General features: G+C 46.3%; 1 protein-coding gene across 4 annotated transcripts; it reads right to left on the bottom strand.

Moving 5' to 3' along the window:
- Positions 1-7,301: 7,301 nt before the first annotated feature.
- Positions 7,302-19,460, bottom strand: SLC35C2 (solute carrier family 35 member C2). Of its 4 annotated transcripts, XM_044661379.1 has the most exons (10): positions 19,414-19,460; positions 16,178-16,624; positions 15,797-15,947; positions 15,076-15,139; positions 14,210-14,282; positions 13,404-13,572; positions 13,193-13,276; positions 9,886-10,061; positions 8,364-8,493; positions 7,302-7,985 (listed from the first exon to the last, which is right to left on the bottom strand). In XM_044661379.1, exons 2-10 carry the CDS (start codon positions 16,295-16,297, stop codon positions 7,852-7,854), a joined length of 1,101 nt encoding a protein of 366 aa, XP_044517314.1. In that variant the 5' UTR covers positions 16,298-16,624; positions 19,414-19,460; the 3' UTR covers positions 7,302-7,851. The 4 variants fall into 4 exon arrangements, with proteins under 4 accessions (XP_044517314.1, XP_044517317.1, XP_044517316.1 ...); XM_044661382.1 differs by lacking the exon at positions 19,414-19,460 and having other exon boundaries at positions 16,546-16,624; XM_044661381.1 differs by lacking the exon at positions 19,414-19,460 and having other exon boundaries at positions 16,167-16,283.
- Between the last annotated feature and the right edge of the window lie 759 nt (positions 19,461-20,219).

Here is a 20,219-nt window from a genome sequence, read left to right as displayed (position 1 = left end):
AAAGCTTTCATGACTTGGGCTCTTCCTACATTTCCAATCTTTTTCCGACTTATCCTCTCCTTCCCTCCTCCCCAATCCTGTGATCCAGCTACACTTGGCCTGCCCAATGTTCCTCATAGAGGTACTTCATTTTTATTTTTTTTACCCTTACCTTCTGTCTTAGAATCAAGTCTAAGTGTCAGTTCCAAGGCAGAAGAGTAGTATGGGCTAGATAACTGAAGTTAACTGGCTTGCTCAAGATCACACAGCTATGAACTGTCTGAGGCCAGATCCGAACCCAGGACCTCTTGTGTCCAGATCTGGCTCTCTATCCACTTAGCCACCCAGCTGTCCCTTAGAGTGGTAAGGGCTAGGCAATGGGAGTTAAGTGATTTGCCCAGGGTCACACAGCTAGGAAGTATCTGAGACCACATTTGAACCCAGGACCTCCCATTTCTAGGCCTGATTCCGTAATCTACTGAGCCACCTCACTGCCTCATCATACTCCATCTTCTGTCTCTGCCTTTGCACCGGCCATCCTCCAGGTTTGGAACATTCTCCATCTTTTGCCCCCTTACCTCAGATGCATTCTTCTCCACCCCCACCCTCCCCTGCCTTCTCTCTGAAATAGCCTCCCATCTCTACTGTATTTATCTGGCTTGGCACACAGCAGGAGCTTACTAAATGCTTACTGATCAGCTGTGTTTACACAGTCATTTCCTCCTCCTCTCTCTCTCTCATGAAATGGGGGCTCTTGAGGGCAGGAAGGGCTTCTATTTCCTTCGTTTATCAAAGGGTCCGCCAGAGAGTAAGCCTTCAATAGATGCTTGTTGACTGGCTGGCCATAGAGCATCCATCTGCTGTTCCCACCTCTCAGGAGGATGACAGGCCTTGCTGCTTCCCCAAGAAACAAAAAGTGTATCAAAGTTAAATTTAGAAAAGCCAAGCCAGACAGGCTACCAGGTCACCGCCAAGCCCTGTACACAACTTAGCTGAAAATCAGGAAAGGAAATTGCCTTTAAGGAAGTTTTGACGTTTGTGAAAGGAGGAAGGGCAGAAGTATGAAAGGGAGCAGGGAAGGGGGACAGGGCCCAAGGACCTCTTTCCCCAGAGGCTGAAAAGGTCCCTGACAGTGACATGATGAGGTCAGGTTTTTGTCCCTCCTGGAGGTTGAACCCAATCCACCCTGGGGAGGTGAGGCTCCCCCCCTGTCTCTGAGCCCCAGCAGAAGGCCTCTGGAGGCCTCTCTGAAATCCTGGCTACAGCGAGTCACCAGATATGACAGGGAACATGGGACTGGTGACAAGCTGCCAGGCCACAGAAAGAACATTTCCCAGTCAACACTCTTCTCCCACCCTTCCTCCCTCCCATTCCTTTCTCTCCAAGGAAACCAGAGGATGCCTAGCCCTCCCTGGCCTCCCTCCCTCCCTCTTCCAGGGTCCCTACCCCGCCTCCTCCCCTCACACATCTCATTTAGCACCGAACTAAATGCCAAACCCGGAGGAGCAGCATCGGAAGGTGCCGGTGTAATGAACTCCCATTGGCTTCTATCACAGGATCACTGCCTTAATTTACGAGGCCTGAGTGAGTCTCATTGCCCCAGTGCGCTGTAAGTAATTAACTATTAATAAAAGCATTACTGAGTTAACCACAGGGGCATGTTTAATTCATGGGGCAAGGAAAGAACAGGACAGGGGCTCCTTCTGCTCAGTAGGGATCCCTCCCAGAGCTAAATATCTCCATCAGTGCTAAATAGCCAGCAGGTACCCAGGCACCTTCCCCTGCCTTCTTACTACCCTGGTCCCCCCTCTAGTGCCAGCTGCTTGCTTAGGCCCCAGGAGGTCCAATGGCAGGTGGATGCTAAAACTGACTTTCATCTGACTACATGGTCATCAAACCCAGGCTAGCCTGAGAGAGAGAAGCCTCTTCTCTGGCTTTTCCACACACCCCACACCCCTATCCTCACCCCTGTCCTCCATGCTCAGTTTGATTATATCTTCCTGATGAAGAGCAACTTGGCAGAACCTGGTTAAACCATTTTCCTTACCAGGGAATGTCCAAGAATTCCCAAGGAGGCTCGCTTTTCTTCATTGTCTTTTGGCTAGGAACGTTCTTTGAGCTACGTGACTTGTGGGTTAAATTCAGGTTCAAGTCCTGGCTCCAAAACTTAGCAGACAAGGACATCCATTAATATCTCAGTCTCAGTTTACTCATTTACAAAATAGGCACAATACTTGCTCCACCAACCTCATACAGGTTTGATTTGAAGAAAGGGCTTTGTAAATAGCACAGTAATTTAAAAGTGAGTTTGCACTCTCTCTCTCTCTCTCTCTCTCTCACTGCACCCCGCCTCCCAATGTGTATCATAAAGTAAATCCCTACTAATCCAGGTGGTTTAACATGAAAACTATAAATTCATATTGGAGTGTTCTTTGTTGACCTTCTCCAAAGTGACACTCTATTCCCACTCAACCCCCTCTAGGCTTTGCTCTTGGACATGGTCCATTAGCAATCTTCAGGGACTGACTCTTCTTGATCCACAATCACATGTCCATTACTCTATCCTCCCTGGGAAAGCCCCTCCGTTAAACCAGCAGGAAAAGAATTTGTTCACTCTCCCCTCCCTAAAACTGGGCAGTCTCCCTAAGAAACTCAGAAATCATAGACTATAGTGCTAGGAATACCTAAAGAAATGTCTTCCAGCCAAGAGAAAATCTTGACCCATGAAGCCATAAGGTGACATGGACAGTAAGAAGTTATGATTTAAAACAAAACAAAACAACAACAACAAAAAAAAAACCTTACCTTCTACCTTAGAACCAATGCTATGTATTGGTTCTAAGACAGAAGAGTGGTAAGGGCTAGGCAATGGGGGCTAAGTGACTTTCCCAGGGTCACACAGCTGGGAAGTTATCTGAGACCAGATTTGAACCCAGAACCTCCCATCTCTAGGCCTGGCTCTCCATCCTCTGAGCTACCCAGCTGCTTCCAAGAAGTCATGATTTAAAACCACATCATCTTGCTTCCAAGACCAATATTTTTTACATACCACCGAATTGCTAAAATTTGGATCACACACAGTTTGCTACTTGTCAAAAAAACTATAAATATGGGTAAGTGAAGGGTAAATGGTCAGCTCCAAACCAGTGGCAAAGAGGACTTGATGGCAAGAGAGCTAGGTTTAGAAATGGGCTCCTGATGGGGCAGCTGGGTAGTTCAGTGAATTGAGAGTCAGGTCTAGAGATGGGAGGTCCTAGGTTCAAATCTGGCCTCAGACACTTCCCAGCTGTGTGACCCTGGGCAAGTCACTTGACCCCCATTGCCCACCCTTACCACTCTTCCACCTAGGAGCCAATACACAGAAGTTAAGGGTTTAAAAAAAAAAAAAAAAGAAATAGGCTCCTGAGCAAGTAAAGAAGAGGTCAAGGATTAGTGAGTGCAAGGCAGGAAGTGTCTTGATGTTGTTCTTCAGTTGGGGGCCAGTATAGGGAAAATAATTCCTACTTAAAGAGTGAATCTTCTAAGAGTTTAAGTGGTGGATGGCCCTGCTGAAGTCATCACAATTCTGCCATGGACCATGTAACCTCAGGCAAGTTACTTGATCTCTAAGCCTGTTTTTTCCTTCTGTAAAATGAAGGTTTGGACTAGATGCAGAGGTCTGGTGGACAACTTTTTTATTTAATAATTCATTAAGCCGCATTTCAACATAACTGTTTTCCTTTGTAATTTTATGTTTTTATACGTTTAAAAACACTCTTCTGAGCACATAGACTACCAATGGACTCCATGACACAAAAAGGTTAAGAACCCCTGGACCAGAGGATCTCCAAGTTCCCTTCCCAGCTATTAATCCCATGATCCCTTGGGTAGTCTTCAGCGAGGGGGAGAGGCAGAGGGAGAGTGGGAGTGTATGTATGGAAGGATCTATTTCCAACCACCAGGGAATAATACTTAGAAACAGTTTGTTGGGATCGTTAAGAGTGCTTTTAATCCTTAGAACACCACAGAAATGAATTATTCTTCAACCCAGTCTCACGATTTCTTCACCCTTCCAAAGTAGCTGAATTCTACCACCCTCATCACCCCATTCCTATCCCAATTCACACCATGTCAATTTGGGGAATTTTTCTTTTATTCTTCCTAACACCTATCAGGTCAGAAAACCATTGTATTTAGACACAGGAGAGGCCTTTAGATGTTTAGTCCAAACCCATTTTATATTTGAAGGTGAGCCTCAAAGACACTGACTTGCCCAAAGTCTTCCTAACTGCAAATTTGATACTCTTTTCACTGTGCCAGGGTAGTCAGTAAGATCTCAGTTAAAATCTCCAAGGTCACATAGTCTAACCTAGCTTGAAGCACACATTTCATACAGAGCATCCTCAGTATGTCGACATTAGGCCTGCTTCAATGCTTCTAGTGATGGGGGATTCAATGACAATGGAGGAAGGACTCAGTGTCTCTTGGTGCCAAAGGAACCCAGTTCCAAGCTGGTGCTCTCTTCAGTTGTTTTACAAACCAAGACGAATGGAAATGTAGGACGTCACTCCCCACCCACCCCCACCCCCCTCACCAGTTGGGGCAGAGAAAGGAATGGGAGAGATATGGCTACCCTGAGCAGAGCAAACCCATGACTGCTGGGACTCCACCACTGCTTTCTTCTTGATAAACCACGACTGCCCCTCCCCAAATGCTATGGGGCATTAACCTTCCATATGCCCATGGGTGGAGGCAGCAGGGCACACACAGAATAAGAAGATGGGGTCACCAATCTTCTCTCTGCATTCTGAACGAGAGTCCCTTCACTTTTCAGGGTCTCTTTCCTCAGCTGTAAAATAAAGGGGCTGCAATAAATGAACTCTAAAGCCCTGTCTAGCTTTAAATCCTAGGATCCTCTGAAAAAAAAGGGCTCATTCTGAAGAATCAAGAGGGGCGTCCAATGAGTGTGCTGGAACTTGAACTTGAGTGCCTCAGGGTCCAGTTCTGTCACTCTATTCACTAGGCATCCCTTGCACTCCAGCAGGCCTGGGGCAGGATGCTGTGGGTGGAAGGGCATCACAGCCCTTGGAGAGACAAGTCACATCCTCAGCTTTCCTCAACCTGTGCAAACATCGAGTTGCCATGGCAATGCTGCAGCCCAAATACACGGCGGCTGCAAGCGGCATGGGGTGGCTTGCCGAGCTTAATACAGAATGTGGAGTACCTAGCCTGTGCAGTCAGGGGATTGGATGGACCAGGCAGGGGGAAAGGGGAGGAGGGGAAGCCCTCTGGAAAGATGGGCTGGTAATTGCAGCTAAGTGAGGGACTGTCACTGAGCCCAACAAGCACAGAATGAGCCCCACTCTGCACCCTGTAATTACTGCACCAGACAGCTCTGCTCTCCATCTCCATGTGCCTGGGGTGGGGGGGAGTGGGGGGGCAGCAGGGGGAGACAGGAAACTCACATCCACCTGAGACAGCAGGGTTTTGGCAATCTTTCCCAGCACTGAGGTGTGCTGAATCACAAGCAGGTCTTGGGGAGGGGAAGGCTCTCAACCCTCGAGCCCTCCCCAGAAGGCTCTCCAACATGACATCCTGGGAGTGTAGGGCACACTACCTTTTAAGAAAGCAATTTCGGGGAGCCAAGGAAGCCTAGATTCAACTTTCAGCTCTGCCATGACTTATCTGTGGGGCTTTAACCAAGTCATTTTCCCTACTTGGGTCTAATCCTAGAGTTCATCTTCTTGCCAGGATCCTCTGAAGAGAGAGATGGGGCATGGTAGGCACCAGTGCAGGGGGCTGGGAAAGGGCTCTTCTGGAGCATGTAGATTTGTTGAGGTAGGCCTAAAACATCCATGCACAATGAGCTGCAGTGGTTTTCTGAAAATGCCTCATGCAGTGGACACTCTCACAGCCTTTCTTCCTTGACAAGAGTCCTTCACTGAAAATATTGCAACCTCGGAGCAGGAGGCTGAAATCTACTGCTTCTAAGGCAGTGGTAGTAATGACAAGTCGAGGAGGGGAGCAGTTGTGCCCTGAGCAGTAGGGCTGGGGGCTGGGGAGCGGCAGCTGTGTGGGGCAAGGGCGACACCTGCTGTGGGTCCCTGAAAACAGTTCAGAGGAGCAAAGGATTTGGAGTTAGGAACCTTTGGGTCAGCTCCATGTTCCTGAGAGGGGACAAACGAAGTCCCAGAAGCCCAAGTGACTTGCCACGGGTCACAATAGCAACAAGTGGCAGGGCCAAGGATTCAAACCTCTTTGAAATGAAGCATGATGCATGTAGAAACAATGAACTTGTAATCCCAGGACCTAAGTCTGAGTCTCAGTCCTGTCATTTACTATCAGCATAAGCTTGGGTAAATTACCTCCCTTCTCTGGACCCACTTCCTCATCTGAAAATAGAAACAGATGTTCTGAAGAAAGGGAATTTTTTAGTGGTAAGGGACCTAGACTATCACCCAAGAGACTCAAAAGGTGACAAATGCCTCGTGAGATCATGACCAAGTACTTCCCTGCTCAGCCTTGTCCTTCTCCAAAATGAAGATATTAAACCAGACTATCTCCAAGGTCCTCTCCAATTCCATCCCGGGATCTTAACCCTCCAATCCCAAGGCCCCTTCCACTACAGGATCAGACTTAAGAGCACTCTCCACTGGTGGAGTGGTAGGCAGCTTGATGGATGGATGGTTCCAGGATCCACAGCTCCCAAAAGGAAGATCAGGCCCAGGACAAGTGCAGAAGACAGAACTGTTCTCCTCTGCCTGGGTAGAGGCAGAGGCCCTAAGGAGAGGGTTTCTATGTTCAAACAACAGTCTAGAGCAGTGATTCCCAAAGTGAGCGCCACCACCCCCTGGTGGGTGCTGCAGCGATCCAGGGGGGCAGTGAATAACTATAAGGGGGCAGTGATAGTATATGACAGGGAGCGCTAGGTAATATTTTTTTCTGGAAAGGGGGTGGTAGGCCAAAAAAGTTTGGGAACCACTGGTCTAGACACAGGAATGTCACATCCTAAGGGCCTAGACAGCTTCCAGCCCCCCAGGGAGTCTGTCCTTTAGTGAACTAGGCCATCCTTACTTTGAAGTTCACGCCTCAGCTTCTGATTCTTCTATAGCTTCTTCAGTTTTGTTTATAGAATTGCATACTTGGCTCAGATGTTGGGGGAAGGGAGAAGTACATAAGATAATGTGTCTTCCACTAGCCCTGGGCCTACAATCTTCTATCCATGAAAGTCCTCACTGGGTTCAAGCAGCAGTAGCTTGAAAAAGGGAGCCTCTGTGGCTATTCCACTTATTCCCAGACAATCTGGGATAGATTAAGGCTGGATTCCAGGCAAAGAGAAGTGGTCAGTGGACCATAAAGCATTTATTTCCAAACTATAAATAAAACTGCTCTTTGAGCAAAGAAGCTCTCCAGGTTCTGAGTTCCCAGCCTCTCCACCTCCCCCTAGCTGAGGAATAGTTTATAGTTCACATTTTCTTCCCTTAGTAATCTTGATTATCTCCTGAATTATGAAAATTCTTGGTCTAAGAGGCCTTAGGGAACCAATATAGGGGAACCAGCCCATTCCCATTTCCACTGTGATCCCTATCCAAGTCTTGCCCTTCTCAAGACCTGGTCATATATTTGCTTCATCCTGATGGTCCACACAGCTCTCATCTGGTCCTGGGTACCAAGGCTTCTACTATAACAGCCATTTCACCCCAATATCTTCCATATCGAAACATGTCACATCAGCTGAGTCCCAGGCTGGGCATCATAGAGCCCACACAGCTACCCATTTGATGAGGCAGGACACTTGGATCTGCCTACATGGTTGGCTACCAATGGTGTACAAAGAAGCATCAGTGCAGGAATGAGGTGGGATGGTTTAGGCACTACCAGCCAGGTAGGTCACTATTGCCCCTGGACCACAAAGTACTTTTCCCCCTCATCCTCATCTTCCTCATCACCAGGCTCCCTGTTCCGTAGGAGTAGCTCCAGGTCAGGACTAGAGGCAGGTCCTTTGTGGGGTTTAGGACCACTTTCACCTTTGAGATACAGGAGAGAGATTGAGTTACTAACACTGGGTTGGCCTTTTGGCTTCTGTGCATCAACTACAACAGAAGGAAGCCAACCATGCTTGCTGAGCCACAAAGATATATCCCTACTATCCTGCTGATGCCCAAGCTTCCCCCAAAGTGGGGGTAGGGAGTAGAACACATCTCCTGCATTAGAGTAACCGCTTAAACAAAGCATTTATGGGGTTGGCAAAACACAATCCAGCAGGAACTACTGTGGGGAGCCAAGAACAACCTGTTCCATCCACACTGGGAGGAAGACCACTGCAGTGGAAACCTATTGGGTACATGAGCTAGAATGGAAAATGCCTCTGAGGAGTAAGTATTCTGAATGGCACTCTGTATTACCTTTGGAATTGAGGGCTTTGAGGATGATATGGAGGGATATCCCAGACAAACAAAGGGCAAAGCCCAGCCAGTTCAGTAGGCTGATTTGGTCTCCCAGCAAATGAGCTGCCAGCAGCAAAGTACAGACTTCCTGGGGGACAGAGAGGCAAGAAGCAAAAATGTGATTGGCAAGGGGAGGTGGTCCCTTCACTCAGAGGTTTCACATCAGGGATTCAAGTCTTCAGAAGGGAACAAACACAGAATTGATAAGAAAAGCTGCAGAAGAGAAAAGTGCTAATCTTTTTAAAAAACCCTTACCTTTGATCTTAGAATCAATATTGTGAATTGGTTCTAAGACAGAAGAGGAGTAAGGGCTAGGCAATGGGAGTTAAGGGACTTGCCCAGGGTCACACAGCTAGGAAGTGTTTGAGGCCAGATTTGAACCTGTCTCTAGGCCTGGCTCTCTAAACTCTAAGCTACCTAGCTTTCCTCTCCCCAGAAGCTTTTAAATATTTTTAACAGTATATTCCATAAGGCAGATAGACATGTGGCTCTCTGATTAATGGTGAATGCAAATATAGACATCTTAATCCATCAGTAAGGACCAATGCTCTACACATCCATACTGGCCATGAGGTGGCCTGGTATAAGAGAAGAGCAATAGATTTAGAGTCTGAGGACCTGGGTTCAAATTCCAACTCTGATACTCAAAAGTGGCACCTTGGGCAAGTTACCTAAACCCTCTTACCCAGTATCTCCCCATTTATAAAAAGAGAGAGGAAGGACTGGACTAGATGATGATCTCTAAGGTTCCTTCCAGTTCTAAATGCTATGATTCTTGAAGATCCTCCAACAGTAAAACAATACTTGGGGTCAAATTCTTGTCATTGAGCAACAAAGGAGTATCCCAGCTTCTTGGTCTTTTCAAAGCTTTGGGAGAGATCACATGGTATATAATGGAAAATGTGCTAGACATGGAGTTGAGACATGGGTTCAAATTCCAGCTCCAATATTTACTATTTGTGAGGTCTTGGACAAGCCACTTCATCTCTGACACGCAGTTTCCTACTCTGTAAAATGGGGATAACAATACTTCTATCAGTTGTCCCATAGATTGTGGGAAAAATGCTTTAGAAACCTTACGTCACACTGAAGCAAGCTATAATTTCAAATGTAAACCTCAGTTTCCTCATATGTAAAATGGAGTCAACAATCTTTATATTAACTACTCTAAATGACAGTTGAGAAGAAAATGTCTTATAAACTCCTAAAGGTTAAATAAATGTGGGTGATGACAATTGGGCTTGGGATCCAAGGGCACAGAGACACTGCCCTTGGTTGCAACAGAATGAAGTCACCCTGAGATCTCATTCCAGGGGCCTGTAGAGGCAGCATGAGCTATTTGCAGGCAGAGGAGCTGGCTTTTGACTCCCAGTGTGATTTACTACTTACTCCCCATGTGATTTCTGGGAAGCCAAATTTCCTTCCTGGGCCTCAGTTTCTTTAGCTAAGGTCCTCTTCAGCTCTAAATCCTACAACCTACCTTAAAAATCCCAGCAATGGAGAGGGTCAGGCTGGAGGTTCTGGAGACTAACAGGAACTCTGAAAAACCCAAGCCAAAGGCAAGGATCCCACCAAAGAAGAGAGTCCCAAGCACACCCAGGAGGAGACTCGTGTCCTGGAAACGGAAGATTTTTTCAGATGTAGCCAAATGTAGACCTGAAAATGACAGGAAGAGAAACTGTAATGCCAAGTTCCAAGTGTGTTCATGTTCCTAAAACGTCTCACCCAAGAAGGGTGGGAGAGGAGGGCTAAAAGAGAAAGGCAGGGAGGAGGGAGATGATAACTGTCACTCCACATACATCCAGAATAAAAGGTTTCTTAATGGTAAGAACTATCTTTTGTTTTGTCCTTGTATTCCTAGAACCTAGAGAAAAAATGCCCTGAACACAGTAGTTGTTTAGTAAATATATGTTGAGTTGAATGGAATTTAAAGTAAGATTAGCCACCATCAATTGCTATTTCCTCAGCATCAGTTGTGGGGATGGGGCTGTATGAGACCCTGGGAAAAAATATCAGAGGCAAAAATAATCTGGCACAGAGCATAAATTTGTTGGTTAAGTGCTGGAAGGAGCTTTAGAAGTTATCTTGTCCAAAGCCTCTCAGTTTACAGATAAGGAAACTGAGACCTAGAAAGGATAAGTTATTTGCCCAAAGCTATACATGCTCTAAGTGGCGGAGCTGGGATTCAAACCCAGGATCCCTGCCTGCAAATCTCTAAGGGAAACCCAATGGCTAACAGAACCCTGGAATAATACAAAAGAACAACTCAGACAGAAGATCTGAGGGATTAAGGACACTAGCTCCAGGCTAAAGTAATAAAGGTCATTTTAGGGGTTATCTCAGGATTGGTTCCTGAAAGGAAATGTCCTCTTTAATTCAGAGATGATGGTCAAATTTACCCTCTGCCCACCTCAAATGTTTTAATAAAGCATGGTAATGGGACAGGTAGGTGGCACAATGAATAGTCAGATCTGGAATTGGGAGGTCTTGGTTCAAATCTGACCTCAAACACTTTCTCCATGTGTGACCCTGGGCAAGTCACTTAACCCTCATTGCCTAGTCCTTACCACTCTTCTGCCTTAGAACTAATACACAGTATTGATTTTAAGACAGAAGGTAAGGGTTTAAATAATAGTAATAATAATAGAAATGCACAGTAATCACTGGAGGTAGCTGTGGTAAACTAGAAAGCACACTGCATTTACAGTCAGAAAACCTGGACCTAGATTTGAATCCTGGCTCTCCCACGTTCTGCTCCCTCTATGACTTTGAGTAAATTATTTAACTTCTCTGGGCATTAGTTTCCTCAGTTCTAAAACAGAGTTAACAATATCTATACTGGGTACCACATTGGGTAACTGTAATGCTCAATGAGGCAATATACATATGAGATTGTCAAGAGATAGTCAAAGAGACCTTTAGGCCCAGACTAGCAATATCGACAACCATACACAGGCCATTTGATCTCTGAAAACAAGGATCACAGAATTCGCTTAGATGGTATCTAGTCCAATTATTTTATTTTACTAATGAGGAAACTGAGGCCCAGAGAGCAGAAGTGACTTTCCCCAAACCACAAAGGTCTTAAGTAGAGGAACCAGGATTCAAACCCTCTGATTGCTCTTTCTACCATATCTTCTGTTCCTATTTACCCCCTGTCCAGGAGTGTGAAATATAAGATACGCTCAAAAACGTCTATTCTGTTGATGTCTGAAATGTGTTGAGCTCTCTTGGAGCAAAGTATTAAGGGAAAAAAATTCCCAACCAGCAGTGGTAACCACAAGCAAATATGCTTCCAATGTAGGCCATCAGCCTTGGTGCTAGGCTCAGCAGTACTTCGAAAGCAGCAGCAAATTGAAGGGAGTTTGGAGAAGAGCATAAGTAACAAAGGTGCTTGGGGGATTAATTTAGCAGAAAAGATTAAAGGAACTAAATCCATGCAGCTCTGCTAAGTGACAACTAAGAGGGGCATTAGGATGAGAGTATGCAGAGATGTGAATGGCGTAAACATCAAGAAAGGGAGAGGAATTCTCTGGGTGGTACAAGACTCTGTAATGAAAGAATGGGGAGAAATTTGAAAAGGGAAAATTTTGGTGACATAATAGAAGTTTCCTGGACAATTGGTTTGAAGAATCATTTTGCTGAGACTGAAGACTCACAGTACAACCCATACCTGAACCAAAATCTGTCCTACAACTTCACTGATGACATAGAATCATCAAGCTGTTACTTGAAAACCTCTATGATGGTGACTCAGTATTTCTAGAAGAGCCTAAGATATTCTGGACAACTTCAAAACTTCAAATTCAAGTTTTTCCTTATGTAAAACTAAAATCAACCTCCCTGTAACTTCCTCCCATCATTCTTAGGTCTGTCTTCTGGGGCCAAGCAGAACAAATCTAATTCCTTTTCCACATAATAGACCTTTGTACTCAAAGACAGCTGAAGACAGCGATTAGGCTTTCCCCCTTCCTCCACCCCGGGTCATCTCTCCTCCAGGTTAAGCAGTCATAATTCTTCCACTTCTCTGGGCCTCAGTTTCTGTAAAATGAAGGGAGTGGGACTAGATGGTCTCTAGGTTTCTTCCGGCTCCAAATTCCCTGTTTATTCAAACCAACAGAGGTTCAGAGAGATCAAATAACCTGTAGAGAGTTGGTGACTTTGCTAGCTGAAGCTCAAAGATCACCTGCCTATCTCTGGCAATTAGCTAGTTCATGTAGCTAACAGATAAACTTCTGCTATTTCCTTTACTGAACATAGTTTATAAAACCCAATACATCATTACTTCATTTGAGAACCCTATGAGGTAATTAGGACAGGTATCATCCATTATACTTGTTTCAGAGGTAAGGAAACTGCCATATAGTGGGTTAAGTGACTTGCTCAGGATTTTTGTACAACGGGGTCCCTAGGTTTTTCTTGATTGCTCCCCATCCCCAGAGAGGCTCCAGTTTATGTCTATGCCATTGTGAAATGTGGCAGCCAGAACTGAACATAACCTTTTGATTTGCCCAGGGCCCCAGTGTTTACAGTAGAGAGGGATGCAGGATAGATGACTGCCTGCTCAGTCTATGATGACAGGAATCCTGGGTAGTGGACAAAGGCAGAACTGAAGAAAAACCTTAAAATACAACCAAAGCCCTTAACTAACAGTTAGAGGAAGGAAGCTGTGATAAATCCCAGGCTATGAAACACCTTTATTCTCTCCCTCTATCTCCCTGAGAGGATGGCAACTAGAAAGAAAATGCTCCTTTCTACCTTCTCACTAATGTGGGAACCCAACATACCTTCAAAAATAGCAAAAAGCGGGAAGAGTCCCAGAAACATGAGTGGCTGCAGGTGGTACATGGTGTCAATAGGATTCTGGAGACCTAAAGAAGAGAGAAAAAACCCCATCCTAGTTCTGGTCAGCTTTACTTCCTATTTCAAATAGCTCTTTCCCAGAGCCATACTGGCTGAGTATGCCAGAATCCCTTGGGATGTTCTGAATATACTCACCTAATTCAGCTTTCTGCAGGAGAATTTGGGTAAGGGTCCATCGAATTCCTCCAATGAATGAGGCCCCTAGCACCAGGGCAAATCCCTCTCCATTGAACTGTGTAGACTTATAAGTGAACATGAAGAGGCCCCCAGCAATAAGCAGGACCACCAGGACTAGTGCTGCCCGCTGTCGGGATGGGAAGACATTGTCTGTCACCCTGAAGGATCCAGTTTGGAGGAAGAGTAGCAGCAGCAGGATTAAGCTCAAACATCTCATTTTACAAAAGACGAAACTGAGGCCCAGAGAAGTAAACCAATTTGCTAATGGTCACAAAAACTCCTATTATTTTTCATACAGCAAAGGTTTGCAAAGTGCTTTCCTCAAAACAACCTAGAGTAGTAGGTAATACAAATATTATGCATCCCATTTTTATAAATGACAAAACCAAGGCTTAGGAAAATCAAAATTGTACTGCTAATCAATAGTGCAACTGGGATCTAAACCTAAGTTCTCTGATTCCAAATCCATTGCTCCTTCACTACATCAGAAACACTTAACACTCTTGGAACTAATTACTGCAACTACCTCCTGGGGCAGGAGATTCCCCTATCTACCTCTGATCTTCTCCCCTGACCCCTCACCCTTCAAAGTAATAAAGTCTAGTGTCCTATCCACGTGACCTTGATCTACCCATCATCTCCACCCCCAGTCAACAAGGCCCAGCTCACTTTTTCTTTTTTATATTAACACTAGGGAAGGGGTTAAAGAGGACCTAGAGCAAAAGCAAACAGAGAAGGATTAAAAGGGGAAGCTGAGGCCTCACCAACTCCTCTAGCTTGAAGATCAGGGAGAAGATCAAAATGAAGAGAACTGCCGAGGACTTGGTCATTGTGTACCTGGAAGTGAAAACTGCACAGTCAGCCACTGCTACTGGGCTCATGGCCATAAACTATATGAGAAGGCTAGGAAGAAGGGCACCTGCTTTTCCCAGGAGGGTGACAGGGCAGGTGAGTTCTGCTCAGGCCAGCAGGGGAGCCTGGGCACAAAGGGCACTGAGAAGTCAAACCTTGTCCAGACTGACTGACAAGTGACCTTCAGTGGGGGGAAAAAAGCTGTGACTAAGAAGCCTATGACTAGGGTCAGGAGGGAAAAGCTGTATCTCTGACAGAGTTCTCCTAACTCTATGATCTAACTACAGTTCATCCAGGGAACTCAGGCTGAGAGAAAATGGAAGGAGAGGTGGGGAGGAGGCCTAGACTTTGCTCCCCTAAGCCAAGAATGGGGGTAAGGAATAACTAGCCCTCTTGTTTCTCCCCCACTGCCCCCTGAGCCCAATTCACATAATGCTAATGGAGTCCCATGCATGCCAGTCAGTGGGTCGGATATCTTCAACTCCCTCTTCTTTCTCATACCATGGCAATGGCCAGTCTGTTTGGGTCCCCTGACTTCCCCACGCCGCCAAGACAGGCAGGCTCCAGGGCTCAGCACCCCGTATGCGCTGGGCTTACGGACGAGGCTGGAGTTTTCCAGGACAGCTGCTGGGGGCCATAGAGAAGCTGAGAGCAAGGACTGATCCCAGAGAGTGGTGAGGCAGCCGGCCCATCAGTCGGACGTGAAGGCAGCCCGCTGGACAGACACAAAGAGCTCAAAGACTGAAGGGAGGGTGGTGGGGAGCAGGCCGATACTCACAGTGAGACGGTGATGTACAGGAAGCTCCAGTTAGACAGACCCACGTCAAGTGCCGTTGCCAATGCTACAGAAAGAAGAATTGGCCTCTGGAGATGACCTGTTGCTTCTCCAGGAGCAAAGCTCACTACTGAATTGGAGATCAGGTGCATAAGGGGCTGACTGAGATGAGCAGCACAGGGTGTAGAGGCCAGTGCTTCCTTTACTTCCAGCCTAGCCCACTGGTCCCCAAACAGTACCACTAACAACCACCCACAGCTCAGAGACACTTCAAGTGAATGTAACTTCTTGCAAATTAGACAAACGTCACACTGCACCAGTGCAGTCATTACTCAAGGAAACTCCAGACATGAGATGCTTCCAGACAAGCATCTGCTCTGCAATGTATCCTCTCACAGAGCTCTCTGGGGCACCGTGAGGTAGCATCACTGGACTAGAGAGCCATAACCAATATATGTCAAAGGTGGGGCTTAAATCTTTGAGGGGTAGGTACTACAAGGTGTTATTATCCTCAATTTACAGATGAGGGAATGGAAGTCAAATGATTGTCCCAAGTGTCAGGTAGGATTTGAACCTGATTCCTCCTAATTCCAAGGCCAGGTGCAAAGGGAAGGTCAGAGCAGGGGCTGTAACTGTCTCCAGTTCTTCTGACATCCCAATGATGCTCCTCCTCCTCTCCTAGCACACTCCCCCACCCTAGGGCCCACACCTGTCCTAATCGTACCTGTGGGAGCTACTCTCTGGAGGTAGTCGGCCCAGCTCAGCACCACTCGGGGGCGCTGGTGGCAGCACTGTGCCAGGGCTCGGGACAGAGCCGAGAAAAGGAATATCACTGCGAGGTGAATCAGGGTCATGAAGAGAGGGAAGTGAAAACTCTATGGGGAATTTAAAACAGAACTGATTGTCAGGAATTTAGGAACTCCCAGAGTAGCAGTTTTTTCTCCCTTCCCTTCTTTCATTTGTATCTATATCCTCCTCAATCCTTCAACTCCCACCAGCACCCAACTTGCCCCATCCCCTCCAACCCTGCACCATATACCCCCACACACTCCCATACCCCAAGGGTGGGTCTTTGTGTTGAGCACCACTGAGGCTCCAGAATTACCTTCATTAGCCATTTGTTGTAGAAGGTGATGCCAATAGAGAAGCAGTAATAGAGCAGTACCAGCCCCAGAGTCAGCACCACCTTCCAGATGAAGGTCAGGCCAAAAGTCCACCTCCCCATTGGCAGCAACAGCGATTCCCCAAACACCTTTATGTCCACTGGTGAGAGGCAGAAGTGGTACTGAGCAGCTATTGCCCTGGCTGGGGTCTAGCCCTCTCGCTTGAAGCCAATACACAAAGTAAGAGTTGGCTGTGCTGGACCAAAAACTTCAATGGAAACATCTCTTATCAGTGGTGGTTCTCTCTGAGTTGATGGCTTAGAATGGCCATATGATCACAGAAGCTCTGGGCTATGCTGAGGACTCTCACCTGAGAGGCTGGTGGATAGCACCTACCCTCACCATGGTTATCTTCTTGATGCAGAGCTCACAGGATCCTGGAAATGAAGCTACAAAAAAAAAAAAGAAAGAAAAAAGAAAAAAGAAAGCAGTTTGGGCTCACCCAGCAGAACTCTAAATCTCTTGCAAATGTTGTTCAACTTAGGTCAACTTGTGCTTTCAGAAAAGTGCTTTACCCTTGAAGGATCATAAAGATGAGGTCTTACAAACACTGGCACAAGTTCCCTACCAATTAGATAAAGAGAACAATGTGCCTTTAAATGGTTCAATAACCAACCATATATGCAGAACTTATTTCTAAGTTTTCTATTTGATGATCTCAAAGTTTAAAAAAAAATTTTAAACCAACCACCCCCAAGTAGGGTGTTCTGTCAGCCATGACAACTCTTGTATATGGATCTTAAAAGCAGAGATGCAGAGCTAGAAGGGAACTCTGAAGAACATCTAGTCCATCTCCCTCATTTTACAGATGAGGAAACCTAGGCCCAGGAATGGTAACTGATTTGATTAAAGTGCCCCAGGTATGAGTGATAGAGCTGGGACTTGAAACTAGGTCATCTGATTGCAAATCTAGTGCATTTTCTCTATTCAGTAATAGGTAAGAGTCATCTTAAAGCCAAGTACTGACTGTCACCTTAACTCTCATCTTGTAGAACTATAAGATGTTGATCAATGACCCACAAAAGAGGAACAGAGGGAGGGAAGAGGATAGGCCTTTCTATACAAAAGCTACCACAGGCTAGATTTGGTAGATCTTTGTTAAACAGGGCTTCTGAAGCCCTAGCTCATCAATGAAAATAAATCATCTGAAAAGTAGCAACAAATCAGAGGTTAGAAGTGATTTAGTTCAATATTTTACAGATGAGGAAATGAAAGTCCAGAAGGGATGTGCCCATGTTCACAGATAAGCAACTGGCAAATGGAGCTGAGAACTGAACCCAGGTCATTTGACTTCAAACCTAGCATACCTTCCAGTACTCTAAAGTGCTCTGCCTCACTAAACAGAATAAAACAGAAGATCATAAAGCTAACCTACCTTACTCTTATTGGCATCATCTCCCACTATTCCCTTGGAGGGCAGCTAGGTGGCCGGGTAAAGGACTCATCTGCCTGTGTTCAATTTTGACCTCCTAGACAGGTCCTTTTACCCTGTTTGCCTGTTTCCTCATCTGTAAAATGGAGAAGGAAATAGCAAACCACTCCAGTATCTTTGACAAGAAATCCCCAAATGAAGTCACAAAGAGGCACACACCACTGAAAATGACTGAACCACAACAACTAAATTGGTGAATACCCCCTTAAATGAATCGTCTACCCTCCCAAATAACCTATACAAATTCTTACACTTTTACTCAGTTTCTATCTCCTCATTTCCTAGGTTTTTTCTGTCTTAACTACTGAGATTTTATTTGCTCTTCAAGGTTCTGTGCAAATTCTACCTCCATAAACTTTCTTTAACTCCCCCAGCCCACAGCTCTCTCATCTTCCTACTGACTCCTATATTATGTTTTTGAATATTCATTTGACATTTCTTAAAGTTATAACACTATCAAACAATAGCAGCAGTAGAAATATAGTACAGCTACATCAGAAAGATAAAAAGGATAGGGGAAATGAATTGCCAAGGATACATAGTGACCTGAGACTACAGTCCAAATCTTTTTTCTATCCTCAACGAGTAGTAAAATCCTAAGGAAATAATATGGGAGACATACTGCTTGAATGTTAAGCTGGGAACAATTTCACTTAAGAAACTGGTCCAATCTCCTCGTTTTACAAAAGATGAAATATCCCAGAGAAAAGGAAATTATCTGTCCAGTGTACAGCTGGGTTTTAAAAATTCTTCTTTTCCTGAATGAGTTTTTTTCTCAACTTATTTGATGGCAACGTAGGGTAAAGAACTCCAAAGTTCTTCCTACCCTCCTTCTTTCTCAATATCAAGCACACAATAAACACTAAATAGATATTCAGTGAGCTGACACTAAATAAATATTTGTTAACTGATAAAACTCGCCGGGATAACGGAAAGGGCACTAAGCTTGGAAAGAGAAGACTTAGTTTTCTTAGGCAATTTGCTTCCTGCCAAGTCATTTGTCCTTTGTAGGCCTAGGATTCAACTGTGGTAAAAAAAAAAAAAAAAAAAAAAAAAAAAAAAAAAAAAAAAATTAAAGGCTGGCTCCCCTGAGACCCCTTCAAGACAAATCAGTAAGCTTTTATTAACCGCCTACTAGTAGGCCGTGTGCAAAGCGCGGAGGGTTCAAAGCCAGGAAAAATCAGTCTGCCCTCGAGGAGCTTACAGTCTAATACTTCTGGGATGCTAGGGCAGAGTCATGGGCTAGCATTGCAACACTATGAGTGAGAACTGGAAGACCATATTCTGGGAGACCGCCCGTTTATTTAACAGATGAGAAAACTCGGGTTCGGGGCGAGGTAAGGCCATTTCCCCTGAGACTGGGGGGGGGGGGGGCTCCCCTGGGGGGAGGGGTGNAGGGTACTCGCAGGTGCAAACCTGAAGAACTGCGGGCCCGGGATCGGGGGTGGGGGGAGGGGACTCCCTTGTAACGGGGCCCTGGCTCCGGAGGCCTGCCCGGAGGCGGTGGCCCCGAGCCAGAGTCAGGCCAGGGGTGGGGCGGGGAAGCTGGAAGCACTTCCTTCTAGCCCTGGGCTATGCCTGCAGGGACACCCCGACCTCTCGGCTACCAGCCCGGCCCCGCCACACCCCCGGGCTCCCCTCGGCAGAAGTCCGGGCTGGGACTACGGCCAGGACGCCGCCCTTCCCTTCCCTTTCTCCCCGTTCCCTCGGGCCCACGGCAGTTGCCTTGCCCCGGCAGCGGCTCACCTGCGGCCAGGCAGCTCTAGACGTGGCTCCTCCTGCCGGAAGTGCGAACCCGGCTCCTGCAGCCGCCATATTGGGAAGGCGGGGAGAGCATTTCCGGCGGAAGCAGCACCGGCCCTCGTGCGGCCTCGTCTCGTCCCCTCCCCTCCCCTAGAGCCTCCAGGGTCCCGTGGGTTCCCGGCCAGCTGCCGAGCCTCCAGGGGCCGGCTTGGATACGGGCCAGCCTCAGCCAGGATTACCCAGGGCCCTCGGTGAAAGTTTGTGCTGCTTCCCCAGGTCTACACAAGGAGCTCTCTGAGGGCAAGGTCGGTGTCTCTGACTATTTAAATAGACCCGGGATCTTATTGAGCTGACAGTTCCCTCCAAAGATGCTGATAGCACCCAGCCCTGTGTGCCCAGCCTGTGCGCTCCTATCTATGCCCTCCCATAGGTTGTCCTCCACAGGAGGAGCAGGTAGCTTTCCAAGGTTTTTCTATCCACCTCATCTCTTACTAGCTGACAATTCCTGATATCATTTTTAAGTAACTTTTCAGTCATGTCTCGACTCTTTGTGACCCCGTTTATGGTTTTTCTTGGCAAAGATAGAGTGGTTTGCCATTTCCTTCTTCTTATCATTTTACAGCTGAGGAAACAGGGTAAAGTGACTTGCCCAGAGTTACACAGCTAGGAAGTGGCTGAAGTCCTGTTTGAACTCAGGAAGGTGTGTCTTCCTGCAGGCCTGACACTCTATTCACTAATATTAATCAGCAGCCAATTGATCTTTCTAAAATAACTTCATAACTTCCCTATTCAGTAAACCCCAGTGGCCT

This window comes from Gracilinanus agilis, chromosome 2 (assembly GCF_016433145.1).
Source record: "Gracilinanus agilis isolate LMUSP501 chromosome 2, AgileGrace, whole genome shotgun sequence".
Classification (NCBI taxonomy): domain Eukaryota; kingdom Metazoa; phylum Chordata; class Mammalia; order Didelphimorphia; family Didelphidae; genus Gracilinanus; species Gracilinanus agilis.
The sequence above is the reverse complement of the archived record's forward strand: the minus strand, read 5'-3'. Positions and strand labels throughout refer to the sequence as shown.

Excerpts from the sequence above, each read along its gene's own strand:
- SLC35C2 (XM_044661379.1), bottom strand. The coding sequence starts at position 16,297 with ATGGGGAGGTGGACTTTTGGCCTGACCTTCATCTGGAAGGTGGTGCTG. Across the intron at positions 15,140-15,796 it reads CCAGAGAGTAGCTCCCACAG|CATTGGCAACGGCACTTGAC; the intron begins GTACGATTAGGA and ends TTCTTTCTGTAG. Across the intron at positions 14,283-15,075 it reads CTGTACATCACCGTCTCACT|GTACACAATGACCAAGTCCT; the intron begins GTGAGTATCGGC and ends TTTCACTTCCAG.